The sequence below is a fragment of the Aptenodytes patagonicus genome, chromosome 2, assembly GCF_965638725.1.
Source record: "Aptenodytes patagonicus chromosome 2, bAptPat1.pri.cur, whole genome shotgun sequence".
NCBI classification, from domain to species: domain Eukaryota; kingdom Metazoa; phylum Chordata; class Aves; order Sphenisciformes; family Spheniscidae; genus Aptenodytes; species Aptenodytes patagonicus.
The window spans coordinates 149,601,425-149,628,932 of record NC_134950.1 but is presented as its reverse complement, the minus strand read 5'-3'; the positions used below and the strand labels follow the sequence as shown (position 1 = coordinate 149,628,932).

Sequence of the window (27,508 nt, the reverse complement as noted above, 5' to 3'; positions counted from 1 at the left end):
CAGAAGTGCAACCACAAAATATGTAATGCTATCAGAACATGCAATTTGCTTAAAATAATGTTGCTGGGAAGTGCCATAGTGTTGTCTGCAAAATATTTTGTCTGATCCGTATTTTGAAAAAACCCTTGGGAATAAAATCGTTACCACGCATCAGTCAAAATGGCAGCAAGCAGAGATCAGGTCCAATTCAGTCTTTCATAGCTAACCCTAAGAACAAGCTGCTTATCAATTCAAAGCTCAAAAAAGATGATTAAAACTATATAACACAATGTACTTTAACTCCCTAAAGACAACTGATTAAAGTCAGTTAGGAACTGATTGGTGTGCAACGATGCTTCTGCTTTCCAAATACACTGCTTAATTGCCAATACAACTTCACAACACAACAGAGGGGAAAAAAATTCTTCCCTCTCCTGCTACTGAAAAGTCAAGCAGTAGCTGCTGGCAAGTAAAAGGAAAGCCAAGTTGTTGTTATTTTTTTAAGCTCCAATATCATCACTAATATTCTGGAGACAAAACTAAACAAAAAAAATTTTGTAACAAACAAATAGAACATGATCCAAAACATTCTCCTAAAATCTCATAGGTTTTACAGTGTCACAAGTAAAAAATAGAAATAAGAATCTGTATCAATAGATAAAATTCACAGTACAGAGGAGGTTTAACTGGATTGAAAAGAACGTTTTTTAAATTTGTATTTTATATATATATAAATGCTCTTACTTCGGTTTAATGCTTCTTTTATATACATTAGAAACAATACTGGATAGATTGCTCTGCTCTATTTCAGCACTCTGAAAAACAGATTTAAATGGAAAAGATCATTGTGCACAGGGCTGTGCAGAGTGCATTTCATTTTCTTTATACAACAGCAGGAATTTTCAAGCAATTTGAATAAAACGTTACTTTGCTCTCTCTCATTCAAATAAAACTAAGTTGGCATCATTTTTACTACTGTAGCATTTGGTATGCATTGCAGGAAACTTGCCAGGTACATATTGGAGCCAGAGGTGCATATGTCCTTAAGGAAATAGTAAAATGCAGACACAATAAAGCTTTGTCAATGTAAGTAATAGATACTAACTCCCTCCCTCCTGCAGCAGCTTTAACTTTAACTAATCCACAGGCCAGCAGCTCTGTGGATTCAAATGACTGAATCCTATAGCCTTGCTCTTGCACAATACCTCCACTGCCTTCCACATGCATAACATTTCTTTAGAGCTAGACATATTTGTCTTCTTTTACCCAGCACCAATACATTTCTCTGTTAGGAAATGTCCACTTTTCATCGGTGCTTACGACAAGAACCTGCACACCTCGCGCAGATCTCCTAGTTTAAGGACAAGCCAGCTAAATATGATGCAAAAGCACCTTCCAAACATTCTTTCTTCTTTATGAGGAACGTAGGCAGACCTTAGCAATAAATGTTCAGGAGAATCCCAGGATTCCTTCTTGAGTGCAGAAGGGAGTACTCGTAGAGATGCACATAAAAGTTGCTGGACAAGTTAAGAAGTAAATGTGAAAGGAGACAGGAAGCAAGGGAGGAAAAAAGGAAGTTGGAGGGAAAAAAAAAAGGCAGCTATAGGCATCATAAGCATCGCTGAAACAAACAGGTTGTGTGTATCCCACATCTAGATCAAAACCACTGCCAAAAACCCCCACAAACCCCTTTCCAAGCAAAAATTGACTTCCCTGTTTTAAGGTAGCACTAAAATAAAATAATGGAAAATCAACGGGTACGTCGTCGATTCTCCTGGTTTTGCATTCATTTGTCCGCTCTGCTTTTCTGCAGCTTTCACCCATCTCAGGAGAAACACCAAATTCTTGGAGTCACTTTTTCTCCTGCAAATAAATGGTTATGGCAAAACAATTATGTTCATTTATACCATGTAAAATATCCTCCGAGAAAGACAGAGACAAGCAATATGCAGCACCGAGGTAGTTTCTGGGAAAGGCACAGCAGCTGAGCCAACAGAAAGCAACCGCACCTGTTCTGTTTAATATCTGGGGCACTGGGCACCCTGGTCATGCTGGTGGAAATTCTTCCTTAGCCTTAGTGTGGAAGAAAACCAAGCTGTCCCAGGTGGAGAATCAGAGCAGGAAAGCCTGTTGAAGATGCAGTCCAAGCTCTGATATAAACCTCTCAGCAGCAACTGGGAAGAGACGCTTCTCTCATACACCTGCTACAACTTGAACAGCTCTGCCTGTACATTCCTTACTAGGAATGTTTTGTGATGATTTTCTTTTTTTTAATTTATTTTGGACAATGTCAAATAACATATTCATCCATTAACATCCCTTCATTATCTTCAGTGACAATAACATTTCAAAACTGAGTTTTGCTTCAGCAATCTATTAAATCTCTGTTTTTTTGCAGAAGCCTATTTCACCTTTCAGTCGTTTGTATTACATCACTTGAGTAACTACTAAATTTGTATTTATTTCAGGGAAATATATAAATCTCTTCTGTAAAAATCTATACTTGAGGTAGTCACACTCTATGCTCCCTTTACAGCCCTGGGAAAGATATAGACACTTTTAGACTGTAGCTCACCAACCCCGTTTTATACGTCTGTTTTGAAGATTTGATAAATCATGCCCCACAGTTTATAGAGCCAACCAGATCTCCACTGGCTACAGGAGTCCACCTCAACAACTATATGTAGTTTGATGATGCACCTGCTTGTGCTACATCCTCTTCGCCCTGCTCCCCCTCGTGACAGCAAGAAGAGATACTTGAGACCAACTTCAGACTTCTTTTAGGTAAACAAGAGGGGCAAAGAACCGTGTGCAGCTGGTGTAAAATAAACACTCATACTCTGCTAAAAATGTTCCAGACTGAATTCAACATCCACGAGGAGCTAAGGAAAACAGCAGCACAGATTTCCTTACAAAGATTCCTTGGAACTGAGAGATCCTGTTGCTGCTCTCAAACACTACTTGTCCTGTTTAAAAATACTCTGAAAAAAGCAGTCCAAAATATTACAAATAAGTAATTTATTGATCCAGCATTTCCACCTTCGTATTGTTTACTGCCATTAAAAAACTCCCATGATCAATTAAAATTTCACACCCATGTCCAACAGACACTGAAATGTAATAGGGGCCTGACTTTATCAAGTCCACAGCCTATCATAAAACCTGCTAACATGATCACAGCAGGACAAAGCAGAAGAATTTTGCAAACAGAAGATGTGTACTGATACAACCAATGCAACAGCAGTGGAGCCATCAAATGTTTTGAGATGGAGGAACATGCAAGACAAGCCGGTAGAGAAGGAGGTCTGGTGCCTGCTTATGGCAAAATCAAAAACTCTGCAATGAAACCTCCTGAACTCCAGAACCCCTCCAAAAAAGATGGCAAAGTCTGCATTTGTAAAACCACGGCTTAAATCAGCAGGGCATGAAGAACTGTATTTCAGACTCTGCACAGGCACAGTCACTGTGATGTTCTGGGTACCCTTCATGCTCTCCAAGTTGTTGTCAATCATAAGCACATCAAAACTCACTCTCCTTCCACAAAAGCACAGCTTCAGTAGCACCACTCTGCAGCCAAAGACCACACTGGGCTCTGGATACCCTTCCCTACATTTTTTGTCACCTCTTGGCCAGATTGAGCTGTCCTCCAAGCACCCACACAGGTCCGGGATCCCCGTGAGGCTCCACTGGGGTCTCCCCCTTTGAGGGAGAGACACGTAGGCCCAGGTCACGGGAGCCTACGGCACCACTCCACAGGCCTTTCAGCATCAGTGCCATGGGCTCAAATGCTGCCAGGGATTTCCCCTCTAACCCATGCCTTAAAATTACACCGGGATGTGGGAGGAAAGCATCTAGGTTAACACTGCCTCACACAGCACTATTTTAAGCAGGAAAACCCTGAGGATTGGTAGGGTTTTGATGCTTTCTCCCAGATGTTGCCACTTTAGGCGCTCCCATCAGACTCCACCTCCTCCTCCAGCTTCAATCACCTGACAGCATTAGAGTAACAAAAATAATGACAACTACTATACATGGAAATGAATAAGAAATGAAAAAGTATTTTTCTGCCAAGATCAAAACAATAGCAACCAAATATTTTTCATTGTGCCGGCAGAGACTTCTGCTATTTCTCAGGCTAAAGTATCACTCTTTGATTTGACAATTTACAAAAAAAAAAAAAAATTACTTGAGCATTAACATCAGCAAGTCATCCAGTCTTTTAAAAGCTGAAAAACACATACCTGGCGTACAAAACTGTTAGAGGTAGTGTCAGAAGATGTACTCCCATCTGATCCTTTAAATCGGTTTTTTCTTCTTGCCCCTTTACCGTAAGACTGTAAAAAAAAAATAATAATAATTAGAAGAACAGCATTAGTTTGTGTTGCACAGAAAGCTTTCAGTACAAGCATCACCAATGTCTCCTAGGCTAGCAGGGATTCAGACAATCAGCTTCATGCCAATTAATAAGCACATATTCAGTAAGTAACTGATGGGACTACGTGCGCAAGTGCTCACCAACACAACTAGGCTTGGACAATTGACTCCTGAATGTTTTGGGTTGGTTTTTTTTTCCACATTCAGGTTTGGAGAAGTATTTATAGACTTGTATAGTTGTAACATTATTCATGCAGCTCACAACGATTAAAAAGTACAGTTTGTTTTGCAGCTAGTTCAAATAAACAAGCTAGGAAAGAAGATACTGGAGCAGTCTCCGCTACATCACAGCTATGAGCCAAGTCAGCTGAGGGAACATTAGACAGCAAGAAGTGACCAACAACTTGTTGATTCAGGTATACAATCTTACAACTGAGGAAGAATTTATAATAATAATTTAAAAAAAAAAAAAAAGTTGAAGTAAAAGCAGTATAACAATAAAAAAAGGACTGAACATGTAACTGGAAAAGAGATAATATCCAACTAAAAAACAAGGCATCATTTTTATCTATTAGGAAATTAAAAACATTTGACACCAGGAGAAAGCAATGGCTGGCTGAAGAAAAAAATGATGGTTTAGAAACACAGCAAAAAGCCGCCGCCCCCCCAAAAAAAAGCTATTTGTTCTGTGTGATGACTATGGACCATCAATAAATATCATAAAACAAATTTCAAAAAAAATGAAAGAGTTTAAAACTACGCTATTTGCAACCACTTATTTTTGTGGTGACTGTAAATCATGCCATGACACTACCTCAGACCCCTTCCAGGGCATCCCTCCCAGGTATAGCAAACTCTTGCAGATTTGTTCTGCACAACTACATTAAGAGACAGCCCTTCCTATCTAGTCACATTGCTCAAATTCATCTAAACTTACATCAAAATCATGCCTTGACTACTTCAAACATTATTTTCCTTGAGGTTGATAAATGCAATTTTTTTCCTCACTCATCATGCTGCTGTAAAGGTCGTTTTACTAATCCATCTCTCTGGATCACGTCTCCTGTCTTTAAATACCTCCCACAGTTCCCCGAAATAAACAGGGTCTTTGTCTTCACTTTCAAGGTCTGCCTTGGCCTATTCCCAATCTTAGCTCTCATCTTGCATTCAGCACTGAACTTTCGAGTTCCACAATAACTCAGGGGAAAAAAAACAACACAAAACCAAACACCAGCCTCCATCACCTACATGCTAAATTTTCAGAGAGTAATTTCATATCCTCCCCCGTACTATCTCACATTCCTTCTCCCAAGAATAAAAATTCCTTCACAGAAATCTCACTGTTCTCCTTAAAATATACAACAACAACAACACTCTTGCTAATAAAGTACTAGTGTGCTAGTATCTCAAAGCATTACACTAATAAATTATATTATTTATCCACTATTATTTCCTAGAATTCCAAGTCCATGCACTGCATCCTGCTGTTGTTTTTGGCTCCAAGCCACTGTCGGTCCTGGGTTTAGGCACGATGAGAAAATTATGATCAGTTTCCTGGAGAACATGGCTGTGCACGTGTTACAACACAACACTCGTGACAACCTGGCCCGGATACAGCAAATCTTGGGATAAAACTCTGCTTGGGTGCATAAAGCGTGTCCTTCTCTGGGCTTGGGCAATCTCCAGAGCACCACACTGAGCTCTGGGGCTGCGTCCCATCAGTTCTCATGGTAGGGAAGGGTGGGCTCCAGCGCAGGCTCGGAGACACACTTAAAATCTCATACTGGCAGATTTTTAAGATCATGACTTCAAAATCTAAGCTGTAGCTCTTAGCAGTAACACATATGGTGAATACGATGGAATATTTTGCAATCTAAGAGTAATTGAGGAGGACAACAGATGATCTGAAGTTAGTAGTGGTTATCTGTCAAATTGACAAACCCAGGTAACTTGCCGCCACAAGATGCACGAGAACGATCTCTGGCTGTATCTGGACTGTTAGTGTTGACTCCGGGGAAGTTCAGAGCACTGGTTGAAATTTAATATTATACCAACCTTTTGAAAAGAATGACTCAACTGACAATAGATCTGTCAGCCTGACACTGATTCTCAGCAAAAATAATTTAATATCTGTTATGTCACGGAACTAACAATGACTTACAAGAAAAGCAATGACTTTCCCCCAAAATATAGATTTATGGGAAAGATATTTTCCCAAATTCATATGATTTTTACAAAACTGTAAAAAAGCCATGTAATAAGTTTCTGAAAGGCACATGAACCAATACTACACACGTTGGTTAGGGCAGAACTATATAAAATCAGCATGCTACACGTTCTGGGGATGAAAATATGACTGTCTGATGAGCCTAGGACTGTAACCCAGTACATCACAACATGTAAAATGAAAATTGAATGAGGAATGACTTTACGTGATCGCATTTCTAAAAGGGATCTTTGATAACAGAAGAACTTTTTGATAATAGAAAGGTCTTCATAGATCTATAAGAATAAAAAGTAGATCAGAACAACCGTTACCAGAAAATTATTCAAAATATTTTCCAGTTACTGTTAGAATAGACAGTTCTATGAGAACCATCTTTTTCCACCTAATATAATATAATATAATATTCCACCTAATATAATATACTAAGGTATGTAAAATACATTAAAAGTATCTTTGACATCAGTAGGCTTCAAATAAAACAACATCTTTAAATCAAAATTTACCTCTTAAAAATGGTTCTTACTGAGGTAACTGACTGTAGTTACCCACCAACATTCTGACCCTCTTTTCTCCAATTTTTGTGGAAGAATATGGAAATATACTTACAAAAAATAAAGAATTCAAAACATTCACATAGCAGCTCAAGAATATAAAGCATCTACATAAAGATCACACTATCTAGGCAATTTCATAAATAATGTGCAGTATAGTATTTTGTAATCCCCAAGGAGATACTAGAAAAAATACACACATGTTCTCTTTCACAGTCATATTTTTGTATTTGTACCCAGTTTCTACAATGTTTATTTTATTTACAGAATCATAGTGTTCAGTCTTATAACGCAAAAAATTACTATAAAGGCAGAAAAGGGACCGTGTCTAGAATGATGAGGAAAAACAAACAAGAGCAGAAGAAAAACGTATTACGAGCACAGATAAAATGCACGCTTCTCTACCTGCACAGCAACACCTAAAAGCATTTACTTTGGGCAACATCACACGGCAAATCCAGCTCAAACTGAAACTTAACTTGATTTTTCAGTTCTCTTTTTTTTTTCTTTTTGTGCATAGCAGCATGCACATTTTTGTTCTAGTCTTCTATAAGTGAAAACTATTTAGAAGCACAAACTAAATACTAACTTTAAACACAAAAAACTAGTTGACACGATGGCAGGCCATGGCTACACAGTGTAGGGAAAGTCAGTTTTACAGCTGCTTCTGTGCACAGACCAACTCTGAATCAGAGGAAAGGGGGACAATTTCAGCACATGGGAAAAGTGGGATTTGATGACTCTTCTCATTATTTTAAAGGATGCTAATCTGGGATTACATGTCTTCCAGGCCTTTCAAGCTTATTCCCACAGTCAGAAATGCCTGAAACTTTCTTCTAAAAATGAGATGTCTTCCATAAACAAAACAGATTCTTACCTATTTTAAAAAATTATTAAATATGTCTGTTGTGGAGAATTATGAATACTCATCCTGTCATTAATTATATTTTGCTTCTTTGAGTGTATTTTTTCCATAAGAGGTTAATGCGAGAACAAGACCTTTGTACAAAAAAAAAAAAAAAAATAGTCTACCAGCTACTTTCAATTCTGGAAAACAAAAAAGAATTTTTTTTCACAATGAACTCAATATGTTACTGTGATTTTCATATTAAAATTAGCTGCCTTATCTGTGTTCTGTGTAGCAGTTGGCTGCAATTAGGTAGCTAAAAATAAAGGGCTGAATCATGACGTGCGGACATCGGCCAGTAAAAGCAGCAACACGGGGCAGTCTTTCTCAACCTATACGGTAGCTCTACCTAACAGAACAACCATAGGGGACCAAAAGTCTCCGCACCCCAGTATACAGTGCCCAACAGTAACAATCCTGTACCCAGCATAACTGGCTGCCTATGGCATACCATCATTTGCCCCAGCTAATTTTAATACAACCAACTCCAGCACTGTGAACAAGCCTGTTTATATAAAAAGTTTGCTGACAGGAACATTCTCACTGGATTTCAGCAGAACATCTTACACAAATAAAGTTATGTATGCATGTAAGTGTTTACAAGATCAAAACTGCAGCTTGGTTTATTAGTCAGATGTGTGAAGTTCATTTAAAATTGGCTGAGTTGCCAGAGACGAGAAACACAACACATGCACTTATGTTCTACAGCTTCTTAAAATACCTGGCAGACAATGTGAAACCTTAAAAAAAAAAACAAAGAAAGCCCCACCAAAGTAATCTCGTAAAAACATTTCATCAACAAAGTCTTAATAAAGCAAAGAAAGACTCTGCTTTCCAACTCTGACGTGAAAGTACATTGTGTAACCTTTATTTAGCCCATCTAATCAAACAAAATATGGGAATCATATGAAGCATTAGAGGCATGCATAGCAGTTTCCTGATAATTAACAGTTTCATATACAATTACTCGTTATTGCAAACAGATGAGATCAATGTTGCTCAGTAAAACCCTTTAATTTTAATGAGGTTCTGCCTCAACACACGAAAAGCATGCACCCATAAGATTTAATCCTCTAACACACATGACAAGCAGAAGGCATGCTTTATCCCTGTAGGCAAAATACCATCATCGGAAGAGGGAATAGAAAACATTTAAAATGACCAACTATCTACAACCAGGAAACTGATCTTCAGTAAAAGTCTTAAAATGCCCTGCACCAGTAACCATTCCAATGGTATTTTGGATCAAAGCAAAGCAGTATACACAGGGGTGAGTCTGAACCTTTACTAACTATAATGGGTAAAATAGCACCAGTCATTGAGACTGATATCATGGTTAGTGGAAAACATAAACCCTTAAAAACTATCCTACTTGGTGACGAGCTTCCCAGCACTCCACAGCTCCATTCCACGATGGGAATGGGGGCAACAGGGCAATATTTGACATAGCAATATACCCTGGCTTGCCCCTGTCTCAGGGCCAGTGTTTCAGGTCATCCTACACGATTAACACCAGTGCAGCCCTGTGACAGGCGCTCAGCCCTGTGACATACCTTCAGTGAAGAAGTTGCCTGAGGAGCACAGACTCATGTCCCCATAGCAGAGAAGAATCCCAAGGTTAAGTCTCAAAACCTGAATTTCTTCAAACAAACACCATCTGCTATGAGGACACAACTCAGAAAAGACAAGACTTCCCTTCAGGAATCCTATCAAAGTGAGGTTCTCCATATACAGTCATCGAGTTCACACAAGCTACACTGATGAGTCTAAGTCCATTCCACAGTCCTTTTATAAAATCTTCCACCTACATCAAAAAAAATCCATACAAACAAAAAACCAACCCACAAATAATTTATTTATCCAAACTTGCATACATAATCCAAAAATAAGTATTTGACAGATGCTCAGTTTCCCCCCATAAAAAAAGAAAACCCACTTCTGCTGAGAAATCTCTAACAGGGTTAAATCTTTGATGTTCTTTTCTGCTGGCCTGTGATAAAGCCTTGCCAGTACTGCAGCTAGAAATAGCCCAATTCTCACCAGTTCCTACACTTCTAAGCCATATCCCAGTGCTCTCACCCTGGCCTCAGATCAGGTCACCTGGCAGTTTCCACCCGCCAGACAAGAAGTAGGGGACTTGGCCTGCTCTCCTCCTCCCCAGTGGCTTGGGAACCCACCTCAGTGCAAATCTGCTGCACATCTCCCTGTAACACCAGTGATGAAGATGTCTGCCCAGCAAAACAGGAGGACACAACTGCAGTAGGTGTTGAAGCTCATGCCCAAACCCCACTGTGCCTCCTGAAGCCTTGCTCCTGAAGACTGGCAACTACAGTTGTAGGCCACATGCCTGTTCCTCCCCACCGGCTCTCCATGGATTTCTGTGTTTCTCTTACACAAGCAAACAGAAAAAGAGATCTGACTCTGTGACAGAAAGATATTTGCAGGGAGCAACAGCCAACTATGGGGAAGATTCCCTCTGCTAATGGTCTGCTGCCTTGCCGGCAGAGACTAAGGCAAGCCCTTGGAGGGCAGGAAGGCTGATTTTGGTTGCTTTGTGCTATTTTGAATCTCTTCTATCCCAGCACAGAAAAGAACTGAGTAAAAAAAGATGAAAAGTAACCGAGACTCCAGAGAAGCCAGTGTTGGAAGAGTACAGGAACTTTTCATCCATAACAGTTTGTAATTATAAACCCAGAGACAAAACAAGACAAAAACAGAGATTGTCTCTAGAAGATGGCTACCAGATACTCAAATAAGTTAGGACTGAAACTGCTGAATTGTTCCAGAGGGATTTTACACTCTAGGACAATGTAAAATACAATGATTATAGACTATATGTGTTGATGATGTGTAATACCCAAGTAGCAAATAAATGTCTCTGGACGAGATGAGCATGCAAGATCACCTATTACTGATAGAGTTCAGGACAATGAAAAATAAACCTGAAGAGCAGAGAAGAACCACCAGAAAAGTAACAGCTGAAACTTGAAGGACTTTCTTTAGCGAAGGACAGTTAAAATTTATTTTTGTCAGTAAGGAGTACAACACTGAAAGGAGGTTACCACATCAGGAGTGAAAATACTACCTCTTGCTGAGGACCATGAGAAAGTCCAATGAATGGAGTTTGATTTCATCTCTTCTTCACTTGTATATACTCCATTGAGCTGCTGCCACATTGGATCTGGCTTCTAGGGATGCTGCCAGCAGAGAGTAAAACCTTCCATGCCTCTACAATGAACGGTTATTGTTATTATTTAAGTAAGCAAAGAGATATAAATTTTGTTTGTTTATCACTTACAAAGTATTCTTGCAAGCCCGTACTGGGAAATACGCTGTTGCAAAATGTTTATCTGAAGAATAGGTAAACATGGTACGAATTGTGATAAATCGGTTCAGCTGAAAGAGAGCAGCAGAGGGCAGTGTGATTAATCTGCTGAGAATAAATCTCTGGCTATTCTTTCCATTCCTCGTTACCACAAAACAGGCAGTGAGGGGATGGTGCTATACAACTGAAAAGATAGCTGGAGATCCAGGAAGGACAACAGTCAGTGCTAGGGCCAAATATCTAAGCTGATATTCTGGAGTCACCTGATGCACGTTACTCTAAAATTCACGTTAACATCAATCGCAGTCAATATAGAAGGAAAACTGAACAAGCCTGTCCCTAACCCCATGCCTACAGTTTACCTTCAGCAATACAACCTGATCAGCTGGAGCCAAGCGCTCCTGAAGTGATGAAGCCTTTAGACTTGGAAGGGGGAAGCACGTAACAGTATCAGGGCACAGAGGAAATCTAAATGCAAGTGAAAGAGCTGAAGGAAACAATCAAGAAGAGAACTGTTTTCATTTAAAATGTGTCAGGTTGTTAGGACCTGCACTGACAGATGATGCATAAGAAGGCAAGAAAAAGAACAGGAGGAAAATAATAATGGGGAATAAGGAAGAATTCATCCAGGGTAAGATACCTTCTCCCTCCACAACATAGTCCGTAGTTGCTTGATACAAGGTTTCATTGTATTTTCTTTGAAACATCTCATATAATTTACTGATCTGATTTGCTATGACTATTCCTGTGACACAACACAGGAAGCTTCATGATGAGAAAATAGCAATAGAAATTGAATCTAATGATTTCTGGGGACTGAGGGACTTTGAAGTAGGATCAGAAAAAGATTACATGGGAGGGAAGGAAAAGAGAAGAAGAGAGGCCAAGAGTTACCATGAAAGGCATTAATATGCTATGCTATAATATATTATAAACAAATCAGCATAGCATCTGAGTTAATTAAAATGATTAAATTGAATATTCTACTAATTCAACTTCCTAGAATTAAGGGGTTCTTGAAATAAAGAATTAAAAAGAGGACTGGAGTTGATTTTTTTTAAAAAACAGATACTGATCATCAAACACTGATGCATTTGAACAGAGTTTGCTTGTTGTACGATTTCAGAAAATCAAATGCTGATTTTGTTATAAAAGGGCCACACCTAAAGCTACCACTTTGCGCTGACATATACCTGGACGTTGTGAGTAACTCCACAGTGTAACTGTTAGCATGTGCATTCATCTGGATAAAACTGGACATCTGAAACTATACCACAACTCCATCTGGACTAGGATCACAGTGAGTACCTAGAACTATGTTTTTACACTAATATGGACCTAAAAGCCACAGAATTTTAGGTAATACAGAATAACACACCAATACCTTGTCCCCATTGCAAAGAACTTCCCAGGGAGAGTACAGTATAACTGTCATGATCAACACCTAAAGGGATTTTATTTTGTCTGCAAATCTTGTTAGGAAAATGCATTATGAAATAGAGGCTGGCTAGGAATATTTCACATACTTAACTACCTTTTAAGAGTTATTACTTCCAGAGTGTTAACTGCATTCACTCCTCTGCCAAGTGGTGACAAGTTTGGCCAAAATCGATGGACAGGCACGATCCAAGATATTGACCATGATGTAGAGCCAGGTTAAAAGAAATCCTCAGTTTTGCAAAAGTAAAATTCTTGGATAAAAGAAATTTTGAGGCTTGTTACAACTGTACAAAGGCTCTTCAATTATATTTCGCTAAATCATAATTCCCAGAAGTAGCACTTCAGAGAGAATACTTTTAGGAGTGATATCATTCCATAAGCTCAAGTGTTGGTTGTTTTTTTTTTTTCCTGATGCATTACTTGGCATGAAATGTTTCTAGGATTGATACTCAAGTACCTTAGTGAAAAAGATAGCGGTGGGCATAACTGAAGTACCTGTAGGCAATCTACTTGGTGATTCACATGTCCTCATTAAGCCTCTCCTCACTGTGAGTATGTTCTAAAGCAGCAAGATCTTACAACGCTGATTTTTTGAAAATCATGTTAATGGAGCAAAAATTCAAATCAGAATAATTGTCTCTCAATGCAGTGCATGCTAAGGAATTAACTAACATTATTATTCAGACAAAGGGTTCTTTTGCTTCCATAATCTTATTTCCTCTACACCAAAGGTTTATGTACAACTAGAATATGTATATACGGAGAAGATAGGATTCTTGTTTTGCCTAATGGCTTTGGTTCCGAAAACTGAAAAATATTCCCTGAACTAAAGAGCTGCATTATTACTACCTTAAAAAGTGGATCTTTTGGCTGTGAGTGTTCAGAAACCAATTCTATAAAACAGAATATAAGTACTTTACCTGAAACATAAATAACGCGGGTGTTAGAAAACTACCCTTCCTCTCTAAACAGAGGTTAAAAGGAGGGGTGAAAATCAATTTTATGATCAGTATTTGACGTTTGTCCACAGCAGAGAGGCACCATATGATTTGACAGTTGCCGATTCTGTGCTTAGGGCTGAAAAGATATAAAAAGAGGGGGATTTGTAGGTCAGAAATTAGTTCCCTTGCCACTGCTTCTGGAGAAGCTGGCAAAGCATATGGCCCTACCGAAATGTCTGTTCTGCACTTGGAGGCTGCAGTCAAATTCACATCCAAAGAGACACTTTTTCTTTTTTAGCTTAACCTAGTCTCTGTTTCAGTGCCTGGATTTTGTTCTGCTGTCACTGGTCCCCAGTAAGTAAAGATCAATTAGTGAGTCTTTTGACAGACTGACAGCATTTTCCTCTGGCAATTGGGCACTTCTCGATTCAGTCCGAAACCGGACCACCTTCTCAAAGAAAATAGAGCATCAGAGATAGCTTTGGCAGCAGCAGTAACAACTGCCACCCCAAAAGGAAAAAAACTCTGTCCTAACAAGAACAAGCATGTTTGTAATTTACAACACACGCAATCAGATTTTACCACCCTTTTACTGGGTTTAAAAATAGCACCGTAAGTCTTTGTAGCCAACTATTGCAAACTCGAAGATATTATGCAACATTCATATATTAAACAGGAACCACCTTTCAAAATAGAAAGTCTGTACCAAGTGTGCAAACATCCATACCCTGTCTCTCTCTCTTCATCCATCCACCTGAACGCAGTGCACATGGACCGAGTTGTTAAAATTTCAGAGGTGACTGTACAGCCACCTTCTGCACGGTAATCGAGCAGCTTATATCTGCAGCGTGCTCAACACCTTCAGCCTCCCCAAAAATCCTGCTCAACAACCAGCATGAATCGCCTTCCCCCCTCAAGACAGACTGTTACCAGCCTGTGTAACAGATGAGGAAGGTTTCAGCAGTGCGTGGTAAGCATCAGGTACAGATACAACAGGTTACTGGAGCAGGGAAAAATAGCCGTAACCTGCGAGTAATACATGCACGCAAGAGCACCTTAATAGCAACGTATTCTTATATATCCACCCTACAGATAACTGCAAGGTTCTTTTGACTTACGAAGCTTCTACGGCACAGAGCATCCCATTGTGCGCGTTAATTAAATGGCATTTGGGGGTAGGGGGTAGGACAGGGGTTTCAGGCGTCTTAGGAGAGCCGTCAAACTTTTCTGGCTGCGGGGAGCCGAAGCTGAAGGACGCGGAGCTCCGGCAGCCCCGTCGCTCCCCTGTCCGCCTCTCCCAGCCTGCCGCCCGCTGCCTCAGGGCGAAGCCCTCCGAGCCCGGCCCGGCCCCGCCGTCCCCGCCGCGCTCCCCGCCGCAGCCCCGGGCCGCCGGCCGAGCCCTGCCGCCCCCGCGGTACCTGCGCTGCCGCCGCCGCGGGCAGGGGGTTGTCCAGCAGCTCCATCTGCACCTCCTGCGCCGGGCTGGGAGGCGATTTGGACATGTCGCTCTGGACCATTGGCGAGGAGAGCGGGCGGCTGGGCGCCGAGCCCCTCCGCGGGGCAGAGCCGTGCCGTGCCGAGCCGAGCCGGGGCGGCGGGGCGCCCCTCAGCGCCCGGCCATGCCGGGGGAGGGCGGGGGCGGGCGGGCGGACGCGGGCGGCGGCGCGGCCCTGCCTGCTGCCGGCGGGGAGCGCGCAGAGCAGCGCGGCGCCGGGGGACGGGGCACCGCCGCCGCCGGGCGCGGGGGGAGGGCAGGGGGCGGTGCGTGGGGAAGAGGGAAAGTGACAACGAGCATCTCCCTCCCGGCAGCTACCGGGCGGCGGGCGCGGGGCGGTGCCTGCCTCCCCGCCGGGCGCCGCGGGGCGGGGGCGGCGGGCTGCGCGGCCGCGGCGGAGGGGCGAGCAGGAAAGTTGGGGCTGGGGGTGTCAGGCCCTGCTTTTCCCCGCCGCTCGGCCGCGCCGCGGGAGGATGGGTCGGCCGGTGGGTGTGCGCCGGGCGGGGTCAGCCCCGGCGCGGCCGCGGCCGTGGCCGTGGCCGAGAGGGAGGGGCTCTCTCCCGCCTGCAGTCAGTAAGTTATTTGCAAACGACGCTTCCCGCCGGTCGGACAACTCCGTAGCTTGTGGAGTGCCGATTCCCGGGCGCAGTTTGGGTAGGAGCGGTGGGAGAGGCGCGCCGCTGCCCCTCAGCCAGCCCTCCGCGCCCAGCCAGGTACGCCCGGGAGAGCGGGGGGAGGCAGGGTGCACCCTCCCTGAGCCCTGCGGTGCTGCTCGTCCCTGACCGCATGGCACCGCATGACTCGACCCTTATCGAAGCTTATCATGGGGTATGGTTGGTTTTAGTGAACAAACCTGCACTTTCCAAAGCGAAAGTTCCCTAGGGCTGTCTTGTTGATACGGTTTCTTCCTGTACTTCTTGGAGATTCCCGTGCACATATCAACAAGAGATGAGTAATTCCTAGCTGGCAGGTGAGATGAAGCCCGCTGTCTAATTTTGTATAACCTATAGCAGCGCAATTTCAATCGTGTTATCAGGTACCCCACAGGAGGCTTTTGAAAGACCTGTTCAAAACTTGACCCGGGAAAATCACCCTCCACCCCTGAGATGCTCTACTGTTCATTTCTTGGGAAAAAAAAAACAACAGAAACTAAACCCTCTGACCAAATAAGCACACCATGGGCTGATACTTGTAGTCAGAGAAGATTTTGTAGAGGAAGACTCGTTACCTCTTGCTGTCATCTTTGGATTGGACCTAGCTGCGCTCCACGCAGCACGAGAGGGAAACTTGTGTGATTGTTTGTGAAATCTCTTATCAGTTGATTGTAAACAGTGAAAAATCAGTACAGAAACTCTGAGTGGCCTAACATCATATATGTAAAATTACAACCGTTACTAAGAACATTTATAATAGTCACACACAGGAAAAGAAGCCAGCGAACCAAAACCAGCACAAAAGCCAGTTCAACTTCAAGAAGTACTTTCAGGCTTTCTCCCAGTTGTGTGGTTGATTTATCTCATTTTTCATAACAGCTAATAAATTTCCTCTCTGAATTAGCTTTTACCCCTACAGACTTTCTCATGTGAATAGTGAAAAAATCCTGCAGGAACTACCCATTTTTTGTGAAGGAGTTGGCTTTCCCTGCAAATGGAAGCGCTCCGAGGTTTAAAGGAGCTTGAGAACTTTCACTTGTCCAAGGAGTTTCACATTTCATTTTGAAAAGTTGTCATAGTAGTCTTCAAAAATAATTTCTAGAATTTTGTCCAAGTTGTTGTCTATGGCAAAACAGAACCTTAATTTTAAGTGAAAAGAATGTCGTTTACGTGCTTACATTTCATTCAAACTATTCAATAGAGATGCTGAATAATCTCAAAACTAAAAAGATGCTAGGGCCTGGGCTGCTTCCAGATATTCTCTTAGTGGCTATAACCAAGAAGATATTTTCTCTTTATACATTTGGTGGGAAGAATGCATACTTCACCTTCTAATATAGGCCTTGAAGTAGTTATTTCTTCATCACTTCCAAATTAGATTGTTTCAATGGAATTACTTTTTGTGACCATCATAATAATTAAGGAAGGATAATACATAAATAAAGATTTACAAAATAACCTAAACACAATATTCCTGTTAATGATTGCTAAGTGGAGTGTTGTTATCGAAAGGTGTCAGCTTTGACTTCTAACACCTTTATAGCTTGGGAACCATTTATCCTTATGTTTCAAAACGTTCTCTATGAAAGGCACTTGATCCACCATGATTCAGTACATTTACTTGGTAAATTTTCAGGCATCCGTTAGAGATTGCCTATTCTCTCTCACACAGAGAAGGGAGTGGAAGTTATTTAATCATGTAACAGTGGTCCTTCATATTGCCCTCTGAATTTTTCACTTTGTAAGGAGTATATAAATAGCATCGCATTTTTTTTTTACGTATACCATTCTTCTTTAAGAGTAGTAGAGATCATTTTGGAAGCATTACAGTTGCTAAAACCATAAATTGTGTAACTGTGTTGAAAGGGTATTTCTACTCCCGCATAAATTAGAGCTTGAATATATCAAATGAAGCTCATTTTTTGTTTGCTAAATATATATCTTTTATGATTACTTTGTCTTCTTTTCTTTCCTTTATAAAAAGATAATGGTAATTATTTTTCTTGTTTATATACACACATACAAGGTCTGTAGAAAGCAGGGACTCAGGAAAGAAGTATTTAAGGCACAAATAAACAAAAGGGAACTCACTGACTTTAAAAACAATAGTTAAATATAAGTAGTTGTGTTGTACAGTTTTCTCTAAAAAACCCCCACAACAACCCCCCACACACACTATTCACCTCCAAAGTTCTAGGAAGTTTATTTCGTTTTTCTTCCTGAGAAAAAATACTCTACCTAACTGTTCTTTAGTAGCAATTATTGTTCGTTGCCTTGATGTAATAAGTGGCTAGAAGATTAGCCTAGAAAAATAATTGTAAGTGTCTTCTCTGTTTCACTCCTTTTGTTTAGCAGTTCAACAGAGTTCTCTAACCTTGAAATGTGCAGTGAAAATCCTTCAGCTGAACACATACGCATGCAGTCATCCCTCTGCATGCTGTCATCCCTCTGCATGCTGTTTTTGGCCACATCTGCTCCAGGATAAGGGTCAATGTGTAAAAACAATACGCAGAGATTCCAAATTGCTCGTTCTTTCTCAAGGGGAAAACAACCTGCTATGCCTAACCACTTCTCAGCAGATAACCACTCTGCTGCATTTTTTTACACTTTTATCTGCAATGGAGAGGTGTTGTGCATGCTTATTTGGATTTTTCTAAACATGTAAATGTTAGAAGACCGGAAGAAAAGATACGCTGTTTTGTTTTTCTTTTTTAAAAAAACAACCCCAAAACCTTAGGCTGACAAAGAAGATAACCTGATTTGGGTGCCAAAAAAGTAGCTTTTTTTGTTGTATGAGAGATTAGGTGTTCTTTTAGAGCAAGGAGCACTGTATTACTTTGCATGTTTAATTGTCCTTTACCACCAATATAAGAATGTGGTGTCAGCACCATCTCCTAACCTTTGCACACATGTACGGTGAGTACAGGATTGATTTAGTCTATAATGGTCACCCGAATGTGCAAAAATACGCTTAGGATGGTTGGCTGGTATTTGTGTAAATGCAGCTAAAAGCTAATAACAACCCCAAGGGAAATCATTAAAAACTTGCATAAATACAGGCCGGTCAGCTTACAATGACTCATGAAACTACTAAAATGCTTCTAATTGAGCATATGTTTAAAGCCCTGATACAGCAAATTTCTTTAGGAATATCAGTTAAAAAGAAGTGCTGGCCATCTATTACCCTGTACCACCTCCTGCTTAAAATACATTGTAGCTAGAAGTTCAATATTGTGAAAACAGGAATTCACTCCGTTACCTGGATTTAATATCTCGGATCAGACATAGTTCATCTTCTTCTCCAGTGATAAACTGGAAGCTGGCTGTCACAAGTGCAAACTAAAGAGATTCCTCTTATTTTTGTACTTTATCTTTCACACGACAAGTCTGAACAAAACCACTCCAGACAGGCTCACTTATGAATCTATTATCAGTCTGTATCAGAGCACAACACTGCCTGGCTGGATTTAATGAACTGATCCATTCTTCTAGCTCATGTTTATTATGCTTTATTCTGTAGGATATAGGCGCCATGCAGCAAAACCTTGATTGATATTGTTACGATATATTCGGGGGGGACAGGATTGGAAGGAGCAAGGTTTCTACATGATGGAAGATATGAGCAAGATACAAACACTGGCAAAAATGCTCCTAATGCACAGGAAGGCTCACAATACTTGCAAAAGCCACAACACCTACTAAGCACATATTTTCAGCCCTTTGCAAAACGTGACCAAAAAAGGCACGCTCCTGCTTGCAAGCTGTTCGCTTTGCGAGAGGCAATTTTGTTGTCGATGGGTTGTATACAAAGTTCATGTTTGATTAAGCGCTTCTGCAGAAGTTGCTGGTTTCAGTTGATATTTTCTTTCCTTTTTCTTTGCCCTCCTGTCATAACTGAGACCACATATCTCCTTTTGTATCCCCAGTCCTTACCAACTATGGTGTTCCTATTTATAGCATTATTGCTCTCTTATTATTAAATACTTGAATCACAAGAGCACAAAAAGGCTTTATAGCACTCTCACCCACAAATATGCTCAGCCCATGTGAGTTACTGACATGAGAGACAGCTTTTAATAGACCGTGCGGCCTGTGTCCAAGGACAGCATCTGAGCTCTTCTCAGCTCCTTGAGGTTGGCCTTTCCTCTACCCTTCATTTAGTCCTGTGCTCAGCTTGAGCTTTTCTGCTTTAGGGAAGACGTATTTTTTTCCACCCAACAATCACTTATTTGTGGCACCGAAGCAAAACTTCATTCACGATAAATGGTGTAAGAAAAGACAATGACAACCTCTAATCTGTATGATGATTGCAAAACCATCAACATGGTTGACAGTTAACTCATCATTACCAAGGTTGTTGGCAGAGTTAATATGCCTAAGGGTTTACGAATTCTTTGCCAATTTATACGTGCACAGATCTGAAGCGCAGATCGCTGATGGCACGGCTTCACGTTACCATCAAGTCGATTTTAACAGCAAGCATTTGCCAGAAGTCATTTCCCTCCCTCCTCGCCTTGGCTGGGCTAACTTGATCCTCCATTGCACACCACTTGTGCTTCTCTGAGCACGAGGGACTCCATTCAAGAATTAAAAGCAAAATGTAGCAGAAAATTAATTACCTTTCCATAGGGTTAATTCTTCGCTGCTTTATCTCCATGAGCCACCTTACCATGAAGACCGATAAGTGCAACTGCCAGGGTGAAAGGGGAATGGGGGGGCAGCAGGAATATGTAGCTTAGAGCAGGGTTGCAGGAATTCCTTCCTGGCAGCACACCAGCCCTTAGAGCAGCTTAGCTATAAACATCAAACTGCAACCACGGTCAGTTTTGAAAACATTACTGCAGAATAACGTTGGTTTGGCTTCTGAAAAGTAATTTTTGGTAAGTACTTTGAGTTTATGCAGCAAAAGGAGGGTGAGGAAAGACAAGTCTTCAAGATTTTGTTTGTTCCTCCTTTTTCTCCCTTACTGCTAAGCCTCTTTTACTCAGCTGCCCCCCAATCTTTACCAAAATTGAAGTTGTCATTATGTAAGAAAGCAATTTTCAATAAAGCTTTAGCAGACTTCAAGTTTCGTAAGAAAAATTATTCTGAAAAATAAGATATCAGCAGCCACATTAATACCATGATGTAAATTCTGCATTAGCCACAATCAATTAATTGCCATCAAAACCATCTTATCTATTTCCAGAGTAAAATTTTGAGAGAAACATTTGTCCACCTAAAACCTGAAACCTGAAACAGTGCATAAGACTTCACCATCTTCCCCTCTGATTCTGTGCTGCCCTACATTTTAAGTTAACTGTCCTTGAAGTGTCCTTTGAAAACCTAAGAACCAAGTTTGTGCTGAGATTATACTTTTTTATTGTAACATTGCAATGTATCCCATATGACTTCTGTAGAAAAAAATGCCAGAAGCCTAATAGCAACATTTTATTCCTAGTCATGTGCAAAGAAGAAAGCTGTGGCAATCATCAATCAGATTTACTCTACATTTTGTAGCTAAATATGTACTTTAATATCATTTTGAAACCATGTATTTTAAAATACACTCTCAAGTACTTTCTATGACATGTTTCTCAAATCCGGATGGTTTCTTTATATCATTAGATGCTAAGAAAACATATATCCCTTCAATCTTGCCTTGGTCTATTTTGTAGGAAAAATAGCTTGAAATAGACATAATACCCTTTTTTGCATGATAGAATTACACTGATAAAAATAATAGGAAAGGATCAACTTTTAAAATGATGTCTCTATTAGAAAACAACAGCTAATGTATTGGTGTCCAAGCCTGTGACACCCAGGACATTAAAAATCAAACAATGCCGTACTACCCCTGCTGGGTAGCGCAGGAGCTGCTGCTCCTGGTGAAAGCCATGGTGAGACACATCCACATCCGCTCTTGGATTAGTTTCCTGAATGGATATTTCTGAAAAAGGCAGCAAAGAACGATAATGACGAAGCATTGCTCTTCCAAGGGGGGAATGTCAGGCCATCAATGACCTCACAAAGCAGCCGATGAAAAAATGAACCTTTAATTTTACTTAAAACAATCCCTTAATAGGAAATCTGAGCAGGACTTGCTTTTGCTTATGGCCTTTATGAAATTCTGTGGTCACTGAAGACGTGTTAGTGACAGACTGAATCAACTTCAGTGTGCCATCCAAAGTCCGCCCAGGTGAATTCAATAGGCAGGGGCAGCTCCATGGAAACAAATACTAAAGAAACAGCCTGTTAGCCAGAGCCCAAATTCTACAAAGAAAGATGGAGCATTTTTGCTTTCATTCTAGCACAACAGGAAGAAAAATACATTTTGGATAGTGATAATGAGCAAAGCCTTAAAAAATTTCCTCCTCAAGAATGGAAGTAGATCATTGTCTTTGGTAATTAGTCATTTTTCTGTACATTAAATGATTTTTCCTGAGAGCAAAATAAATTCAGGCTGAGATTTTACAGTCTTTGTTTGGGCAATATTCAAATCAATTTCACCCAGTTGTTTTGTTTCTTTTTTTTTTTTTAAATACAGTCAGCGTGCGTCTGCTTATTCACTCACAGCTCATGAAGTTCTGAACCAGGAGTTACTATAAGAACAAGACTATTGAAGCCATTTATTGCTAGACTCGTGCCCGTGGACTGTTCCTGTATAAGGAGCCAAAGAGGACAGGAAAATTATTTTTGAGTGTCATATTAACCAATGCCAACATAAAAAAAGAATCTGTAAAATAAGATACATCTTCATTTTTTAAAGTTGATACTCAGATTACCCTCCCACAAAAATAAATGTCTTCTAAATCCGTTGTTGCAGCTTTCCCAGTAATATACATTAATCTATGTTTCCCCATGACTGAATCAGTGTAGAGCTCACAAAAGCAGAGAAACTTCATCATCAAAGTCTTTTATTTTCTTCTGACAAAGTGGTTGTAGTGAGATGGATATATTTCAGACCCCCAAAATAACGAGTCAGAGACAATTTGAAAGCATAGCTTGCTTAAGTGATGCTTGACATTGATATTATGTTAAATTAACTTAGTTTTAGAGTTACATAAAGACATATGTGAAGGTTGCGGAAGTCATATAGTATTTTCCAAATTATCTTTAATCTTATTGGCTTCCTAGCTGAGCCATCTCTCAGCAGGATCACCTGTTCATTTGCTGACATCCAGATTTGACTGGAGAAATGGGGGAACAATTTAGTCATGTTCTAGTGGCTAAGAAAAGCAAATTTGGATGCAGCCATGAAGCCCAGCCCTCGCTATTAGTCCTACTGACTGCAGTGCAATTTTTCATTCCCACTTGAAGACAGAAGCATCAAAAAAGAGAACAATTCATGCTCTCTATTACTTAAGCCCTAGTTTTCCTAGATTTGTGAATGAGCTGTATATAAAGACACCAAAAAGGAGTCCTGTAAATCACTCATGTAAGGAGCTTCATTAGCTTCATAGAACCTTTCATGAGTTATGAAGTGCTCTACACTAGTTTTTAACTGGATGCCAGTATCCCAAACAATAAGTTTTATTTTTCATTGGACATATTTCAGTATGGCTTATAAACACTAACACAATCCTTACTTCATGCAAGTATTCCAAAGCACTTTATACAAACTAATTCAATATTTACTGCAGTAAATATTTTCATATCTTCCAAATGCTCATCTACTATTCAACACATAGCAAAAAACATGTTTTCGTTTCTACAGGCTAACACAAAACATTTAGAATAGATCAAACACACATGAAAAAAGCCAACACTCTGTATTAGAGTAAGTCTCCTAACAGAATAATATATTGGTGAATGGCTACTTGCATAAATAATATGGCCAATGTCATAAGAATTACTTATCGGTGTGAATCTCATGATTAACTGCTCAGGGATTTGCAGTTTGGTCCACTGTGAGGTTGTTTTCTTTGTGAAAAATCTCTATTGCATGCTTTTACCAAAAACAATACAGTTTTATTCAGTTTTGCTATATATGTCACCCAGCATAAAGGAAACAATGACAGTAAACACAGTGAGATAGTCAGGACCGAAATTTTAGCTGTTTGCAGCCAAACTATTGTTCATGAATCAACTCCTGAACTCCTGCTGTTTCAAATCCAGTATGCTAATTTAAAACAAGATTAATTCTTTGTTCTCACTCATATGTTGAGTGCAATAGCTCTCCAACCAGTAAAATAGCCATGTGGCCATCCTTTTTGCTGAGGCAGCAATGTCCTAAAGCGGCATAGTGGCCAGCTGAGGGTGGTCACGCATTCAGCAATTCCAACTTCATTTGCTGTGTAGCTCCTTCTGGAAGAAGCATTAGTTTGACTGCAGTGTTTGTTCAGACACTAGTGTAAACTAAAAGGGCTTTTACCAGGAACTTTTGCCAGTGTAAGTATACCACATAATCTTTCTTTCTTTTCTTTTCCCCCCCCACTAAATAAACAAGGTTAAAGTTGTAATAAGGGCTTTTACATGCCTTTCTTACCAATTAGCAATGCAAACGGAGTGCACATCAAAGCACCAGGCAGAACATGAAGATCATGTAGAAGAAAGAAACTTCTTATACCCTTCTTGCTCTGAGACTTCAAAAACAGATTAGGTGCTGCTCATAAGTGCTCCTCATAAAGTGCTGCTGGCAAAACGCATGCTACTCCACACTGCACCCTCAGTTCACTACATAGCTGAGTCTCTGCTCTGTTTTTCTTGGATTGCACATATGCTGTTGTGCAATTACAGTCTATAAACTCTATTTAATTAGCATTCATATGGCTGTTTGCAACTGCAATAAAAGTTTATTTACCACAATCTAGTATAGTGTTTATATATAATCTCTTCATTTGCATAGCGAAATTCTGTATGTTGCAAGAAAATTCACCAGTTTCTACATTTGCTACCATGTTTCAACTAGAAAGGGAAAACAAATTTCAAGATAGGTGTCTTTCATGCACAACAAGTATGTGTTCCAGTGCATTTAATGCTTTCATTATTCGGAATGTCTGATAGAATGAGTAATCTTTCTAATTCTCTTGCACTGTATAATTGAAACGCAATCTTCTCAAAAATTTTTATTTATGGTTTCTTGCACAGAAAGAAACCATCCACAATCTCCAATGTTGATTAGAAATAATAGTTTAATAAGCCAGTGAAATTATAACTTATTGATCAGGAAACAGAAGTACAGAAGCGTTAAATGTTTCCAAGGTGAGACTATTATGGCTTTTTAACCAAAATAAGCATTGGATAAATTAAAATGTCCTTTAAGAACAGGAATCAAATCTCAGGATTTTCCCATCTTCTTGGAATATTCATCCATTAGATTAAAAACTAGTATTTACTCTTTTCATTCCTAGTCCCAAGGAACCTTGTTTTCAGAACAGACCGTGTGCGATGGTTACAGGAACCTCCTGACAGATAAATAACGTGGATCTAAGCATCCTTATACGTGTTTCTTAGGGAAAAAAGTTACCTAGTCTTTGCTCACAGGTGCAACTCTAAAAAGAAATATGCTGTCCATTGAGTTGAGTACCTCTGAGATCACTTGGCACCCCAGCAGGGCTTTTCAGGTTTGCTCTTTACTACTGTGGAACCTCAATTCAGATCACATTTTATAAGAGTAATCCCATTTTTAGATCAGACTTTGTATTTTAGAAGTAGCTTAAATTTCAGAGATACTGCACAACATCCTTTAGAGAAAATCCAATCTGATTGTCAAATCAAACAAAAAAAATCCAACTCAAAACAGAAAAATGTGACAAAAAGTATTGAAAACACAAGTGGTAAACAAAGCTGATATTACATGTCTAAAAATGTCCCTTTGTGGGTTTGGGGTAATAAAATAGATATTAGATTAGAAACCAACATATCCTTAAAAACACAAATGAAAACTCTTTCAGCACAGTTAATATATGTCCAGTTTGTCTATGCACATACATAGACATACTTATGAACACCACAAATACTAAAAAGATAGATTGCTTGTAAATGTAACATACAAACACAAAAAACTATAAAGGCAAAATGTTTGAAAAATAATTCCTTTTTCAAAAACAATTCTTAAAAAAAAAGTCTTTGTCTAGGAGGTAAAACGATGTATTGCAACCCATCAGTGCAAAGGAACACGCAGCGTTCACTAACATTTCCACATCTTCCTTACTAAGGATATGCTTCAGTAAGGAAAGTACTTGAGAATAAACCTAGGTAACAGATAGAATATTATGAAAGGGTGGTTTGATTAGATTTTCAGAGCTCGGAGAGGTAGAAGTAGCATTGCATTACATTCAAAGTTGATGATCAGATTGGGAGCCATATGCAACAAGTGTATAGGATCAGTTTATTGCAAAAACAAACAAACAAAAATCCACCCCCCAACCAAAATCCAGTCTTTCAAGGTTTAACATCTTAAAATTGTTTGCTGCCTAAACACTGTCATCACCCAAACAACTGGAATCAAACATCTTTAGAGTAATTAGATGCAAGTACTTGATAACTGTGTTTATCATTTGTACAAAAAAGGAGGACTAGATTTGACTGGCCAACTTTATTGACAGAAACATATAGTAAACCCCACTTGTAACCCTTAGCCTAGGTTGAGCTGTCTGTGATCCAAGGCCAAGTTTGGTGAAAAAAAAGGAAAAAAAAGAAAAAAAAAATTGCTGGTAGAGTAAAAATAATAAAGGCCTGTAAGACTTGAAAAGTGAAAGCACAGACAGAAGTGTTATTTGATGAAAAGCTGTTGTTTTCTATAGAATATAAAATCTTTTCCAAACAGTTTTAGTCTTTACTTAGCCAACCAGGCTAGCAATAGGAAAACCACATCATTAACATGTGAACCAAACCCAGTCTGACAGGCTGTGGAGTCTACCAAGTCGTCTCATTTTGCTGGTGTTGGAGCAGTACTATAAGTCTTCTGAAAGTGTGAAGCCCTGAGGCTGTGCTGCCGCAGAAGTACAGTCAGCACCATTCTTTGTTTGTTAGATGTTTCGGACAAGGACCACATGATCTTTGAATCGTCTTCGTATCTTCGTCAGTAAGAAATTACACTTCTCCATGGGACCTATGATTAACAAGTATCAGTCTTGTCAAGAGACATTTTCATAATCTCTACGTCAACTTACATTGCTCTCTGTAAAAATACCCCAAGGTGTTATTAATATTATGAATAAATTACATCTGCAGATAGATTGCATCTTCGCATTTCTAGCAAAAAAACCCATGTGAATTGTTAAATATTTGTCAGTCAGTGGCTTTGCTGAGAGCGAATTGCTGCAAATTGGAAATCCAAATTATTTCATCACCTTCTCCCCTGCTTCAAAATGATTTTGAAACACCACTGCTGATCCACAAAGATTTATGAAGCCAAGGGTAAATGAAAGCCTGCTGTGGAACAGCAACTGGTCTGTGACAACATGGTTTAGCGAAGTGCGTAAAGGTGTCTCACGGCGTGTCCCCAAGCAGCCAGAAGTCTGTATGGCAAATGGCCGAAGTGAGCCGGCACAGATAACAGGAAAGCAGCGGGTTCAGCGAGGGCTGTAAATACAGCCTGAGCAAACTGGTAGTAGTCAGGTAGCTGGCACATACTGCACTTTGTCCTCCTGCAAGTACACTTCTGTGCTGGCCAGCTATTGTAAAACTAGC

At 40.0% G+C, this 27,508-nt stretch overlaps 1 protein-coding gene across 4 annotated transcripts in view; it reads right to left on the bottom strand.

Moving 5' to 3' along the window:
- Positions 1-15,311, bottom strand: part of CACNB2 (calcium voltage-gated channel auxiliary subunit beta 2) — a 272,822-nt gene extending 257,511 nt beyond the window's left edge. For all 4 annotated transcript variants that reach the window (XM_076331652.1, XM_076331653.1, XM_076331654.1 and 1 more), the window contains exons 1-2: positions 15,163-15,311; positions 4,221-4,313 (exon numbers count right to left, since the gene is read on the bottom strand). In XM_076331652.1, the coding sequence (XP_076187767.1) occupies positions 4,221-4,313; positions 15,163-15,261 (192 nt within the window). In that variant the 5' untranslated portion in view covers positions 15,262-15,311. The remainder of the gene's footprint in view (positions 1-4,220; positions 4,314-15,162) is intronic.
- Positions 15,312-27,508: the final 12,197 nt, after the last annotated feature.